The sequence below is a fragment of the Saccopteryx bilineata genome, chromosome 6 (assembly GCF_036850765.1).
Source record: "Saccopteryx bilineata isolate mSacBil1 chromosome 6, mSacBil1_pri_phased_curated, whole genome shotgun sequence".
NCBI classification, from domain to species: Eukaryota; Metazoa; Chordata; class Mammalia; order Chiroptera; family Emballonuridae; genus Saccopteryx; species Saccopteryx bilineata.
Window position 1 is genome coordinate 170,924,449 of NC_089495.1, and position 15,741 is coordinate 170,940,189.

The 15,741-nt window shown below is 49.4% G+C and overlaps 1 protein-coding gene across 3 annotated transcripts in view; it reads left to right on the forward strand.

Annotated features, from left to right (window-relative positions):
- Positions 1-15,741, forward strand: part of OVOL2 (ovo like zinc finger 2) — a 37,981-nt gene that overhangs the window by 12,618 nt on the left and 9,622 nt on the right. For all 3 annotated transcript variants that reach the window (XM_066237030.1, XM_066237029.1, XM_066237027.1), the window contains one exon: positions 4,017-4,206. In XM_066237030.1, coding sequence (XP_066093127.1) covers positions 4,092-4,206 — 115 coding nt within the window. In that variant the 5' untranslated portion in view covers positions 4,017-4,091. The remainder of the gene's footprint in view (positions 1-4,016; positions 4,207-15,741) is intronic.

Here is a 15,741-nt window from a genome sequence, read left to right on the forward strand (position 1 = left end):
GTTCTACTTAATTGTATTGCTGCTTCACAAATAACCCCGAATAATTTACCGTAAAATACTTACTATTATGTCTTCTAGTTCTGTGGAATAAGTCTTCTCTGCTGGGCAGGCCTGCCTGCAGGCTTCTCTTGCTATGGCAGTCGAATGTCAGATGACAGCTGGGAGCTGGACTCTTCTGAGGGTTGTTCTTGTTTGTTTGTTTGTTTGTTTGTTTGAGAAGGAGAGTCAGGGAGAGAGGGACAGGAAACGAGAGAGATGAGAAGCATCAACTCTTAGTTGCATCACTTAGTTGTTCATTGATTGCTTCTCATACCTGCCTTGACTGGGGAGCTCCAGCTGAGTTAGTGACTCTTTGTTCAAGCCAGCAACCTTGGGGTCATGTCTGTGATCCCACGTACAAGCTAGTGAGCCCACGCTCAAGCAGGCAACCTTGGGGTTTCTAATCTGGGTCCTCAGCGTCCCAGATGGACTCTCTGTCCATTGTGCCACCACCTGGTCGGGCAAGCCCTGCACTCCTTTACATTGTCGCCAGTCTCCCTTCCTTCTTGCCTTTGAGGTTTTATTCTTTTCAAACAAAGTAATGCCAGTGATTTGAGGTTTTTTTTCATCCTGGACTGTATTAAAAGGTGTCTATATTACATGCTGAGCATTTTAATAATAGGCATTTACCAAAAAGGTTCAAGTTAACAGAGGTCAGGTTTGGCCTGTAGTTGGTGAGCCCTCAGGCACACTCTGCAGAGCTTTCCAAAGACAGTTCTAGTTTTCTACCTGTTTTTTGTCCGAATTACCAAGGTCATTTATCTATGTTCTATTTATTTATTGGCACCTCTCAAGTGACTTTTATCTGGTGTAGCTTTGGCCTTGAGAAGCTCAAAGGACTCAGTTTGCCAAGCCGTGGGCCATATTTAACCTTTTTACGTCTCTTCAAGGGAGGCAAGACCAGAATGGGGACTCCCAGACAAGGAGGAGACCATGGGCTCTCCTGGCAACAGGAATGTGAAAGCCTTGGGCCCAGCTGGGTCTCCTTCAGGCTGAGTGCGGGGTCCTACCCCTCTGGGAACATGGTAGAGGGGGGTGTGAGGCAGCTGGGGGTCTGGGATGGCCAGCCCTCTGAGTCATCACTCAACTCCTTCAGTTGTCCCCCTTTCTCTCTCAATGCCCCAACCCACCCCCCTTTGAACAGAGTCAAGTTCACCTCCCCCCAAGGGAGAGCCCTAAGGGGGGCCTGCCCTTCTCTGCCCCCACGGCACTCTTTATTAACTCTTTCCTGGGGCTCAGGCTAACGGTGTGGAAACACACACACGGTCCCCCTGTTTCCCTGCGCCGTCTCCTGGAATGTTCTTTGCATTTCTTCTCCTCATCTCTGCCTGGCTGAGGTGCTCAGGTAGACTGGTCTCCTCTCCCCCTGGACTGGCAGCTTCTTGGAGACAAGCCATCCTGGTGACTACTCCCTCCATGGTGACTACTCCCTCCAGCTCTGAGCACGGGCCTCTTACAGGTCAGGCACTAGTCAGTGGGCTGAGATAAATGATGCGCTGAGCAGATGAGAACCAAGGAGACAGACTAGAAAACCCTGTCTGGAGTCTTGTGCTTCCTTCAGGTCTCTTTGAACCCTTTGGATCTTGCCACCTGGGAACCCACTACCTGTCGACACTTTCTGAACACGCATTGACCCAAGTGTGGGCTCGAAGTATGGGGAACATGTGCATAAAGACTTGCTGACACAAGGCACTTGTCTCTGAGGAAACATTTGTGCATGAGATGGAATACAGTCCTGAACTGTGAGAGGGCCAGGGCTCCCACCTCATGTCTTGTTTTATATATTTTTTTTAATTTGTTATTTTTTTATTTTTTTCTGAAGGTGGAAACGGGGAGGCAGTCAGACAGACTCCCGCATGTGCCCAACCGGGATCCACCTGGCATGCCCACCAGGGGGCGATGCTCTGCCCATCTGGGGCATTGCTCTGTTGCAACCAGAGCCATTCTAGCGCCTGAGGCAGAGGCCACAGAGCCATCCTCGGCGCCTGGCCGGACTTTGCTCCAGTGGAGCCCTGGCTGCAGGAAGGGAAGAGAGAGACAGAGAGGAAGGGAGGGGTGGAGAAGCAGATGGGTGCTTCTCCTGTGTGCCCTGGCCAGGAATCGAACCCGGGACTCCTGCACGCCAGGCTTATGCTCTACCACTGAGCCAACCGGCCAGGGCGAGTCATGTCTTAAGTATGGAGCTGGTTAGAAATGCTGTGTGTAGACCCCACCAGACCTCCTGAATTAAAACTTGCGTTTTAGAAGACCCACCAGGTGTTCGTGTGCACTCTGCATTTGAGAGTCATGGGTCTTGCTGGTGGGAGAGAACAGTGCAGGCAGGGGCTGCAGTAGTCAGAGGAGCTGCCTCAGGGAGGGACCAGTTGAACTGGATCTCAGCAGACAGCAAACCCAGGGTGGGTACAAGGAAGAGGGACCAGAAAAGGTCCAACTCTTCCTGCTAAGGATGTTAGTCTGAAAATACATTTTTTAGGCTCTTTTACAAGTAGAATTTTGGCAGAGCAATTAGATTATTCTTCCAAAGGATCTGATTTGGTAACTAGGAAACCTTTGATGAATGTATTAGATATAGTGTTTTTCACCAGGTCATTATAGATTCAGTTTTCTTCCTTAGAGATGGCAAACACAGTTGAGAGAACACTGGAGTAGGAGCCCAGAGCCTGCAATTTGGTTGTGGGTTTGCTGGTAGTGAAGCTGTGGGATCCTGAACAAGTCACTTCCCAAAATGATCATTTTATTTGTTCATGATTTTGTGTGTTAGGAACTGGGGCATGGCTCAGTTAGACAATTCTATTCCAGGCAGCATTGGTTAAGGTCACTCACTCAGCTAGTGGAAGCCACAGCTGGGCTGGAAGGTCCAGTGAGGCTTTCTTCATACCTGGCACCTCTGTGCTCCTCCAGGTGGCCTTTTGCTCTCCACTTGGCTGCTTGGGCTTCCTCACAACGTGGTGGTTGTAAATTTCTAACATGGCAGCTGACTTCCTAGAGGGAGGATGTAGATGCCACATGGTGTGTGAAGACTGGAACTGACACATTATCTCTGCATCCTGTTGGTCCAAGGGGACAAGAAACAGTCTCCATCTCCTTTTTTTTTTCTTTTTCTGAAGCTGGAAACGGGGAGAGACAGTCAGATAGACTCCCGCATGCACCTGACTGGGATCCACCCAGCACGCCCACCAGGGGCCACGCTCTTCCCACCAGGGGGCGATGCTCTGCCCCTCCGGCGCGTCGCTCTGCCGCAACCAGAGCCACTCTAGCGCCTGGGGCAGAGGCCAAGGAGCCATCCCCAGCGCCCAGACCATCCTTGCTCCAATGGAGCCTTGGCTGCGGGAGGGGAAGAGAGAGACAGAGAGGAAGGAGGGGGGGGGGGTGGAGAAGCAAATGGGCGCCTCTCCTATGTGGCCTGGCCGGGAATCGAACCCGGGTCCCCCGCACGCCAGGCCGACGCTCCACCGCTGTGCCAACCGGCCAGGGCCCAGTCTCCATCTCTTGATGGATGCAGCAGCATGCAGGCACAGAGAGAAAGGGATTGACTGTGGCTGTGGGACTTTTTACCACAGGTTCCATGTCATTAGGACCTAGACTCCTCCTTTCTGCTCTTCCATCCTCAGAACTGGCTTTCCCCTTGTGGTACAAGGAAGGAGTAAAGGAGAGAGAGGGTAATACCCTCCCCCCTTGGATAGAGTATATTTCATCAGCCAGGTAGTCATAGAGCCATGACTTGTTGGGAAATGCTGATGTTTAGCTGGGGGCAGAGTGTGCTAGAAATCAGAGGTCTGTCCTAAGGAAGAAGGGGAGAATGAATGTTGGGAGGAGCTGCCGGTTGTTTCATCTTCCCTGAAGCCAAAACCTGCTTAAAATTTTTAAGAGGCAGAAGCCAAGCCAAGCTCAGAGACATAAGGAAGTGAGCCCCTGGAGTAAGCTCCAGGGTGTGCCCACCCACACTGTGGTCCTCATGGCCTCTCTCTCTGTCCCAGTTCACCACAGGCACATGCAGCGACTCGGCAGTTCACAGCTGTGACCTGTGTGGCAAGGGCTTCCGCCTACAGCGTATGCTCAACCGGCACCTCAAGTGCCACAGCCAGGTGAAGAGGCACTTGTGCACCTTCTGCGGCAAGGGCTTCAATGACACCTTCGACCTAAAGAGGCATGTCCGCACACATACAGGTGAGGAAGGAGCGTGTGCTTCATTTTAGTTCTGTTTTTCTGGATGAGAGTTCCTCCTCTTTCTTTCCCACCAAAACCAGGTTGATGGCATGACACAATGTTGTATTTCTGGGAAGATCACAGGATGGTGCAGTTGGGGCCAGGCCATCTGGGTTTACCTCCTGGCTGTGTCACACCTTCCAGCTGTGTCACCTTGGGCTGGGCAAGCCCCCTCTCTTAGCCTGTTTTCACCCCTGTGAGATGGGGATAATGATACAAGTTTTAGCGTAGCTCAGGATGAATCACTGGCCAGCGATGTTCTGGGAATCAGGATGCCTGACACAATGCTCTGGCCCCCTCGCTCCCTCCTAATGCAGGGCTGTGGTTCCTGTGGTCCCACTGGTGCCATTTCATGTACCTTTCTCGGGAAGTAAGCCTGTCTCCAGATAGCAGCATGGTCCTGAGAACTCAGAGAAGAAAATGCTTGCTCACTGAGAGCTGACTTTTCCTCCTACTTGAGGCTGGCAGGCCCTTGTCTTCCTCCCCTTGGGCCTTCCTCAGTTTCCCTTCTCATGAAGGCGAATCTGGGTCTTTCCCAGATCATTACACAGAGGATCCTGAGGGTGCTCATGGGCCTTTCTCCTAGCTCTTCTGATTGGTGACAGCCTCATTAGATTTATCTGAAATACATCTGGCCTCTAAGCTTCTCCTTGAGCTCCATGGTCCACACCTTTGCCAGAGTGATCCCTTGAGGAGAATTCCAAGGATGCCACTTCCCTGCTAAGACAGTTCCCAACTCAGGTCAGGAGGAAACCCAAAGTCCTCCTCTTGATGGGCTTGCTGCAAAGCCCCTCAAAATCTGGGGCCCATCTTCAAATCCCCATCCTTTTCCAGCCCATCCCATCCATTTCCTACATGTATCCCATCCTAACCCATTCTATAAACGTATCCCATCCTAACCCATTCTATAAACGTATCCCATCCTAACCCATTCTATAAACGTATCCCATCCTAACCCATTCTATAAACGTATCCCATCCTAACCCATTCTATAAACGTATCCCATCCTAACCCATTCTATAAATGTATTCCATCCTAACCCATTCTATAAACGTATCCCATCCTAACCCATTCAGCCTCATACTGGTTGCTACCTACTCTCCCTACAGCCTCATGGAATTTACTGTAGACCAGGGGTCCCCAAACTATGGCCCGCAGGCCACATGCTTCCCCCCTGAGGCCATTTATCCGGCCCCCGCCGCACTTCCGGAAGAGGCACCTCTTTAATTGGTGGTCAGTGAGAGGAGCATAGTTCCCATTGAAATACTGGTCAGTTTGTTGATTTAAATTTACTTGTTCTTTATTTTAAATACTATATTCCCATTTTGTTTTTTTTTTACTTTAAAATAAGACATGTGCAGTGTGCATAGGGATTTGTTCATAGTTTTTTCTATAGTCCGGCCCTCCAACAGTCTGAGGGACAGTGAACTGGCCCCCTGTGTAAAAAGTTTGGGGACCCCTGCTGTAGACAGTGCCCCGGTCCCTGAGGCTCTTTCGGAGCTCAGGTTTCTCCTGACATTTCAGTGCGGGTGGTGGAGTGTCTACTACTCCCTCCCTGAGGGGTTTCCAGCCCCTCCACACCCTACAAGGTCCTTCTCAGATCCTCTCATTCAGATTTCTTTTGTGGACCTTAGCTTCTTTGTTCTTTGAGTACTCACCACAAGTTGCCTCCCTGGCCTGGGGTGGTGTGCCCCACCTTAGAGGTTAGGCTAGCATACTAAAAGGTTTCTTTTTAAAACGGTTTTCTGAAAGGCATTTTTAATTTAAATGTAACATACATCCAGAAAAGTGCACAAATCATAAGTGCAAAATTCAACAAATTTAGGAATTTTTACAAAGCAAGCACAACCGTATAACTAGCGCCCAGACCAAGAAATGGGATGTTTCCAGACCCTGGAGTGTACTGCCCTCCCTGGTGCCCCTTCAGATCACTGTCTGCTTCCTTCCAGGGGGCCCTGATATTGTGACTTCTAACAGGACAAATTGCTGTTGCCTGGGTTTGGGTGTGACAGATATGGAACCCTATAGCGTGTACTCTTGGGTCTGGGTACAAGGCTTCTTTTTAGTTATTAGTACCAGTGAATCAGTAAAAGATTGACCTCTGTGTGGCCAGGCTGGTACTTTAGGTTGGTACAGGGAGAATGTTAGGGGGTGTCAGGTTGGGGAGGGTCCCATGAGGTGGGTGGATAGTCCTGAAGGTGGGGGAGGGTCCCAGAGGTATCAATGGACCCATCAAGTGACCGCAAATCTAGTCTCATAGACGACTGACCAAAGGGCTGGAGGAACTTGGGGACCACTTGTGCAGTCATTTGTCATGGATTGTCCTGGAGAGTGTCTCAGCTTTCCATCTCTGTCTGAGGATGTCCTTGAGGGTGTGGCCGATTTCTTCTCCTGGTAGGCTCTGTGGTTACTTCCTCCTTCCTGTCTTTTAAGACAAAATCAGGGAGCATCGCTGGCTGCTGGCACCTTCACGTGGAGTGAACAGCTGATGGAGCGAGCGCCTTATGGAGGCCACTGCCAGAGACTTAACCAGAAACTGTTAGGGACTGACTGCTTCTTGGGGAAGAGTTTGCAAGTTGAGTCAGCGGTGTAGTACTTTAGAACTCCGGATCTGAGTTAGCCGACTGTGTGAGCAGTTTGTTTGGGAGATGCTCCCAGGAAGCACAGTGAGAAGACAGCCAGTAAGAGGAGTTAATGAGCAGGTTACCACTCCGGGCAGCTGGCGCTCAATCCCACTGGGGTTCCTCTGAAGAAATGTATAGAATGCAGCCCAGAGCTGCTCCAGGGACGAGGAAGCTAGGGTATTGATCTATCAACTCCCGTCCCTCCTTGCTGTGGTTCATTCTGGGACCCTCAACTCCTAGGCAGCCCTCTACCCTGTCCCCTCCTAGGCCTCTCATGTTTCCTGGGGAATCCCCAGTCAGGGATGCCAGAAACCTCTGTCCTTCCAGGAACTCCCTGAGAGGAGCTAGCGGAGCCTGAGGGGTTTGGATGGGGTGTTGAGAGTGTCTGTCCCAGAAGTAGAAGAGTTAGCAAGTGAGGGGACTGGCCTGGCTCAGAATGGAGACCTTGCGGAGGGTAACACAGCTTGAATTCTAATTTCTAGTGGACAGCACTAAAATCATTGAAATCTATACATAACTATTTTTAAAAAGTTTAATCATAATTTTGACTCTTAAAATGATCAACAAATAAAATAATGAAAATGTCTTCAACCTGTTTTCCCTGCCCTGGTTTATTTTCTTCTGATGGAGATGTGCCGTCCAGTGATAGCGGACCAGAAAGATGAGCCAGGGGCTTACTGACCAGTTAGCTGGGGTGCTGCAGTGCCCGGAGCCTCTGGTGTGAGAGACATGCCTGCCATCTTATCTTCAGTAGAGAGAGCAAAAATTTGGGGTTTCAGACATTTTTTTTTTACTTCATTGAACAACATCCCTGTTTCTAAAAGTTCTCACCAGAATTCTGTGAGTTCAGTCTTGCCTTTGATTGAGACGTGAATATTGGAATTTTGCTATTGACTGCTAAGCGAAGGTTGTAGTTAGCCAAGAAGCAACACTAGCAACACTGATAACACAAATACAGTAGACAGCTGAGTGAAGGTATGTTTGTTCATAGTCCAGTTAGCCAGGCCACAACGGATTCAGACTTCTCTGGGATGCCAGGACCCTTCTGAGATTGTAGCGACAATATTGGAGACAGCAGGATAGAGAATCAGGATTATTCCCCCCTCCCCCATCCCTTCTGTCTCCTGCAACTGCTAGAGGACAGGGCATCTAAGAAAAGATTCAAAACACAAGGAAATATCTTGGAAATGGTCCAGGGAAACCAGAGCCTGAAAGTGTCTGACCTTAATATTCAAGCAGATGAAAGAAAAGATTAAGACATCTTTTTTGGATATGACTTCTCCAAGAAGAGAGCAAATCAGAGGGGTGTGTTTGAGATAGGGAGCGAGGATGTTAGCCAAATGACATCTGGTTCAAGATTGGAAGAGAGAAACTAGAGCATAAAAAGCGCCACAACAGTTTGTAAAAACATTTCAGCAAACAAATGGCTATTTTCAATCCAAATGGTCTTGGGTTGGGTTCCCGAGGAGCAGATTGTGCGATGGTGATTCTTATAAAATGATTGGAGGGGGAACGCCCAGCAGAAACCTCTAAGGGAGGAGTGAGTGGGGCAGGATAGAGGGTGGAGCTGAGCAGGACTGTGCCCTCGGACTCGGCTGGAGTCCAGCCCCGGCCTCCTCCCCGTGGGGTTCCGGAGTGTGGGTGGCCCCACAGCCTTGTCCTGTCTATAAGCTAGTCACTAGCTGCTAGTGGGAGCATTAACACACCATATCAGTCAGGTGTTGGCTGTGGGCTGCATCTTCCCTGGGCAGAGAGGTCGGTTATTCAGTGCCCATTCCTAGGAGAACGGGGCGGCCAGGTGCTGTTAGCTCACCAAACACAGGACAGCTGGGGCCCTGTGCACTGACTGGGAATGGGGGTCTGGACTGGGCCCAGCAGCCTCCATCACACCCACAGTAGAGGGCCTTGCTCTATTTACGTGGACAGGATCGCTGAGGCCAACGTGGAAAATTATGGCTGTTTATCCACTTAAGGTCAGAATGGACATGGGGGCAGGGAGAGCTGCCTGAGCTTTAAAGCAACCAACCTGTATCCAGTTCACAGCCGGTGAAAAACATCATGGGCCTGTTTTTAGAGGATATTCTTTTGGATTTGTTTAAGTATTTAGGTTGAGCCATCTGGGATTCATTCTCAGAACATCCATCGGTTGAAGGAATGGTTTGCTTTTTTGGTGGGGGGAGATCCGTATTTGAATAAAAAATACTGCTAACACTTGCTTGTGCCAGACTGCACCCTGTCTGCACCCTCATGTCTGTAGTCCTGCTCCCAGTGTCTGCAGTCCATGCACCAGTGGCACCAGCAGCAGCCGGGAGCGTGTTGGAACTGCAGAATCTCATTGACTGGGGGCCACATGTCAGGCGTGGTCTGGGCGGTGCCCCCTGATATGACCAGATGTGCCAGGTTTATCAGACAAGTACAGCTTTTATTGAAAGTATTTTATTTTTCTTCTTTGTAAAATGACTACTTATTCTGTAAAAGACTTCAGCCATTATAAAAGCTATAGAGAAGAAAGTATAAGACACTGTCAATGGGTGAAAAGGACACACACATCTGTAGGATCACTGGCTGAGTCTTTAGGGGGCAGGGTGCCAGGGGACATAACCCATATTGGTTATAACTTTATAACCCTGACATTAATAGAGCAGTCATTTCAAGACGCCTGCCCTTCCTGGGGAAGCTTCTGAGTTTGTTAGAGAAGCTGAGGAATTCAGATTGGAGGTTAGAGCGGTGGGGGGTGGGGTGGGGGGAGCATTGGCCAAAGGAAGTATTTGCCCCGCCCTCTGGGATGACTTCTGCCTTATCTTCCATCAGCCACTGTTGTGAGGGACAGGCAAACAAATCCCATTTTGATTGAAGAAGAGGAAACAATGATGTCTTTGTTTGGAGCCTAAAGGGAAGATTGATGAGATTAGGAGAAGTTTGGAGTGGGGCAGATGGAGGAGGAGGAATCAAGTATCCTCTACCTCCAGCAGGTGAATGCTATCTGGTGGGATTGCCTCCTTCGCTCATCACGCTCTCTGCTCGATTTTGACTTCCTTTTCAGCTAAAATGTAGTATGAAAGGGAAATAAAATGACAGAAAACAATTAAGCCTCCTCCCTCTTTATGCCCACTCCTGAAAGAAAACCATCACTTAATTAAGAAAAAAATTTTGCAGAAGTTTTAAGTACACATCGCTGGTTTTTTTCTAAAAGAGAGAGAGAGAGAGAGAGAGCAGAGACTGGAAGGGAGAGAGAGATGAGAAGCATGAACTCATAGTTGCATCACTAGTTGTTCATTGATTGCTTCTCACACATGCCTTGACGGGGGTGGGGAGAGAGGGGGGAAGCTCCAGCCAAGCCAGTGACCCCATGCTCAAGCCAATGACCTCAGGGTTTCAAACCTGGGGCCTCAGTGTCCCAGGTGGACGCTCTATCTACTGCACCACGACTGGTCAGGCTGCACACTGCTTTTTTAATGTACTGTGTATCTTGGAGATCATTTCACATCTGCACAGGTAGACGCACCTCACTCTTTTTGTTCTTTAAAGATTTTATTGACTTGTTTTAGAGAGAGAAGGGGGTGGGGAAGAGCAGGAAGCATCAATTCGTAGTTGCTTTCATATGTGCCTTGACCAGGTGTAAGGCCAGTGGCCGTGGCCATTGCAGACTTGGTAAAGGAGCTGTGGACGAGCAAGCAGACAGGGCAAACTGCTTCCCTCTCTCTCTTTGGCCTGAGGAGCAAACAGGGGCAGAGGTGGGTATGGGGGACAATAGCCCCGCCCACTGGTGGCAGGCAATCAGCAATCTATAATCTGCTGCCCTGAGGGCTAGCACCTAACAGCCTCACATAGACTATACACGGTGCTGCCCTGTGCTCACGCACCAATCAAGCAAAGTATAAGCGAGCAAGCCTGACACACTTGTTTGCCCAACACCAGGCAAATCCAGGGTTTCAAACCCGCAACCTCAGCATTCTAGGTCGACTCTTTCTTCACTGTGCCACCGCAGCTCACTCCTTTTAATGATTGTCAGAGCATTTCTTAAATATGTGCCTATGACATAATTTCAGATATGGAGGCACCGTCGTTTTCCCTTGCCCCAACTGATGACATTTATTTCCAATTTCAGCATTTTTCATTTTATTTATTTATTTTTAATTTCAGACAATACTACCATGACTATTCTTGTATATCCTTCACCTCCCTGTGCGTGTTTTTCTATAGATAATGTCCCTGAAGTGGGCCAAAGGGTAGACATGACCATTTTTTCATCAGCATTGTCACATTACCTTCCAGGAGGTTGCCCTAAGTATCCATGCCCACAAGGAGGACAGTGAAAAGTTTCTCACTGAGTTTTGTGTTTGCACCAAGTTTAGTAAAGGAGCACTTAGCTACAACAAGCAGAGAGCACCCATAACAAAGCATTTTCTTTGGTAATTTGAAGCCTGATTTTGGCAGTAGGAATAGCAAGTTTGAAAAGGAGAAGCCCTCTTTGGTAACCCAAAACACTAGGCGGTAGGCAACACAGGACCACGGCACAACATTCTAGAACAGACAGTGAAGGAAGTCTTCCTTTCCCTTCTCTCCACCTAATGACCACCATTCATCCTTTTTATTTTATTTATTTGTTTATTTATTTATTTATATTTTTCTGAAGCTAGAAACGGGGAGAGACAGACAGACTCCCGCATGCACCCGACCGGAATCCACCCGGCACGCCCACCAGGGGGCGATGCTCTACCTCGACCAGAGCCACTCTAGCGCCTGGGGCAGAGGCCAAGGAGCCATCCCCAGCACCCAGGCCGTCTTTGCTCCAATGGAGCCTTGGCTGCGGGAGGGGAAGAGAGAGACAGAGAGGATGGAGGGGGGGGGTGTGTGGAGAAGCAAATGGGCGCTTCTCCTATGTGCCCTGGCCGGGAATCGAACCCGGGTCCCCTGCACGCCAGGCCGACGCTCTACCGCTGAGCCAACTGGCCAGGGCCCCTTTTTATTTTTTAACTGGGAAATAAATAATACATCCACCAAAGGTTTATACAAATACAAACAGCATACATATAGGTACAATTTAAAGACAAATAGTAAGCAGTCACCTCGCCACCAGCTAGCTTATGAATGTGTAGTGTATGTGTGTTATATTGAGCTGGATTAGAAGCTCTTGCAGCTGTGTCCCGCTCAGTACTTAGTATGCACTGGCTCTTTGCATGTCATGTCTCATTAATCTTCAGAGCAGCCCTACAGAGGAGGGGGGCGGAGGGTATGAATATTGTCCCTATTTTACAGTGAATAAAACTGAGGCTTTGGGAGTTCAGCACTCTGACCGTGGACTCAGTTAATGAGTAGCAGCTGTGTGGTGCCTGGGTTTTCAGTGGCCTTGGACTCTGTTATCATCTAATAAGGTGTCAGTAGGTTAATGGTGTCCGGAGCAGGAATGCTGTTTTCGGTGTCCCGCTCCGGGTGTGGACAGGATTGGCTTTTGCCGAGAGCGCTAGGGTGGGTGAGGCCCCATTGCCAGGGAAGCCGTGGTATCAGCCCCCCTCGTCCAGGGCTCCTGTCTGGCCATCTTTATCTCCCACGCCTGAATTCATGGGGGATGGAGATTCAGAAGTTGTTCCCAACTCCAGAAAGGGTGACCAAGGGGGCTGCTGCATGACAGTGTCTGCCTACACCAGTGAGTGAGGTGTGAATGTACTATTTACAGAGAGCGGAGGGTAAGCAGATTTATAAAGGTCAGAATTGCCATAACTAGAGTTCTTAGGGCCTACTGTTTCCTTTCCATCTCTGTGTCTGTGAGTCACCCCTCCTCCAAGCCAGGCTCATTCCCACCCCTCCCTCAAAAAAAAATAACAAAAACCCTGTGCTCAGTCACCCCCATTCTCTTCATTGCCCTGACAAGGCCGGAGACCGGGCTGTGAAACCTTCTAGCCTTTCCTGTGCAGGCCTGATGGGTGCTCTGCCCATAGCAGGTGCTGGCTGACCTGAACGGAGGGAGGAATGAGGTGTGACTCTGGTCTCACCCCAACTGGCCTCTCCCAGGGGCTATGGGTCAGGCAAAGTAGTGCAGTCACTTCCAGATCACCTTTTCAGGTCCCCATGATTAGGTTTGAAAGCATCCGTTTTCAGGAATCCAGAGTTTGTTGCATCCAAGTTAAAGCCTCATGTAAGTGTGCTGGTTTCCCCGCATGTTTAGTTTATATTTTTTTTTTTTTTTTTTTTTTTTTTTACAAAGACAAAGAGTCAGAGAGAAGGATAGATAGGGACAGACAGCCGGGAATGGAGAAAGATGAGAAGCATCAATCATTAGTTTTTTGTTGCAACACCTTAGTTCATTGATTGCTTTCTCATATGTGCCCTGACTGTGGACATTCAGCAGACCGAGTAACCCGTTGCTCAAGCCAGTGACCTTGGGTCCAAGCTGGTGAGCTTTGCTCAAACCAGATGAGCCTGCGCTCAAGCTGGCGACCTCGGGGTCTCGAACCTGGGTCCTTCGCATCCCAGTCCGACGCTCTATCCTCTGCGCCACCGCCTGGTCAGGCTAGATATTTTTAAACAGCTTTTTTCCATTAACTATTGAAAGGAGCAGCTGGTCTCTGGGTGAATTTCTGTTCTGATGGGCTGTGGGTTTGAACTCAGGTTTTTTTTTGTTTGTTTGTTTTTTGTATTTTTCTGAAGCTGGAAACGGGGAGAGACAGTCAGACAGACTCTCGCATGCGCCCGACCGGGATCCACCCGGCACGCCCACCAGGGGCGATGCTCTGCCCACCAGGGGGCGATGCTCTGCCCCTCTGGGGCGTAGCTCTGCCGCTACCAGAGCCACTCTAGCGCCTGGGGCAGAGGCCAAGGAGCCATCCCCAGCGCCCGGGCCATCCTTGCTCCAATGGAGCCTTGGCTGCGGGAGGGGAAGAGAGAGACAGAGAGGAAGGGGGGTGCGGGGGTGGAGAAGCAAATGGGCGCTTCTCCTGTGTGCCCTGGCCGGGAATCGGACCCGGGTCCCCCGCACGCCAGGCCGACGCTCTACCGCTGAGCCAACCGGCCAGGGCCTGAACTCAGGTTTGCTGCTTGGTCTGCCAGAGGTAGGGGAGCAGCTGCCATGTAGGCATATTCCTTCAGAAGAGTCTCATAGCCTTTGCAGGGCTCGTCAAACTTTTTATAAAAACCGCCCACTTTTGCAGTGCTGGTCAACTTGGTCCCTACCAGCTTTCATGGTGGGCCAACAATCATGGTGCCCTTTGGTTGTGTGGTAGGGACCTTTCATTCATTCATCTTTTTCAAAATGCCACGTTCATTCATTCATTTAAAAAGTATTTACTGAGCACCTACTATGTGCAGTGTGCTGAGGTTTGTAAAGGAGTCTTTAACTCTGTGCAGTTTTTCTAGAATGTGTGAAATATAATCTGGGTCTGCCTTCTGCTTGAGCAGGCTGGAGTAATATCTCACCATAACCCTGATCCAGCACAGTTTTTATCAGAGTGTTAAAAGAAATGATGTGGACGGGAAGAAAAATGAGTGACTTGATTTGTTCAGGTGGTTGTACAGAGGTAGGGGGAATATTTTTTTTTCCATTTTGACTTCCTTCCTCCTTTGTATACTTAAAAAATCTTTACGGGCAGAAATGGCTCTCCTTGAAGAGAGGGGGTGGCATGACGGCCTTGTGCTTAATTTGCCATTGTTTACACCTGTGACTTTCAAGTGCTCGCACAGGCATCTTCAGCATTGATTTCCTGGGAACGTGTTAGAAAGGCAGTCTCGGCCTATCCCAGAACCAGGGTTGGGGCTTGGGACTTGTGTTTTGACAAGCCTCCTGGTTTGTGGAACCACAGCTGTTACATTTGAGTCAGAAGGTCTGGGGTGGGGCCTGAAAGTCTGCATTTCCAGTGTGCTCACAGGTGATACAATTTGACCCTTGATCCATGGACTACCTTAGACCCAGGGTGTACGAGGCAGTACGGCATGACCTGAGAGTGCGGGCTGGGGCACTGCTTCCTCCATCTCTCTAGTTTTCTAAAAGATGGGATGTGAACACAACAGAATGCCATGGCACTGTTAAACAGGAATGGAAGTTGAGCTTTAAGCACCAATGTGGAAGAAACTCCAGGAATAGTGTTAAGAGAAAAAAGTAGATTTAGATTTTTTTTAAACTTTTTTTTTAATTTTTATTTTATTTATTCATTTTAGAGAGGAGAGAGAGACAGAGAGAGAGAGAGAGAGAGAGAGAGAGAGAGAGAGAGACAGGGGGGAGGAGCTGGAAGCATCAACTCCCATATGTGCCTTGACCAGGCAAGCCCAGGGTTTTGAACCGGCGACCTCAGCATTTCCAGGTCGATGCTTTATCCACTGCACCACCACAGGTCAGGCTAGATTTTTTTGAAAATTTTTTATGCCTGACTCATAGTGGCACAGTGGATAAAGCATCAACCTGGAACATTGAGGTCGCTAGTTTGAAACCCTGGGTTTGCCTGGTCAAGGCACATATGGGAGTTGATGTTTTCTGCTCCTCCCTCCTTTCTTTCTTTCTTTCTCTCTCCCCTCTCTAAAATGAATAAATAAAATATTTTTTTAAAAAAAAAGAAAAATATTTTGTGATAAATTTGCTTTCATTGGCTCTGGCTGGTTGGCTCAGAGGTAGAGCGTCGGCCCGCCGTGTAGAAGTCCTAGGTTCAATTTCCGGTCAGGGCACACAGGAGAGGTGCCCATCTGCTTCTCCACCGTTCCCTCTCTCCTTCCTCTCTTTCTCTCTCTTCTCCTCCTGCAGCCAAGGCTCCACTGCAGCAAAGTTGGCCCGAGCACTGAGGATGGCTCCATAGCCTCCACCTCAGGTGCTAGAATGGCTCCGGCAGCAACAGAGAAATGCCTCAGATGGGCAGTACATCACCCCCTGGTGGGCATGCCAGGTGGA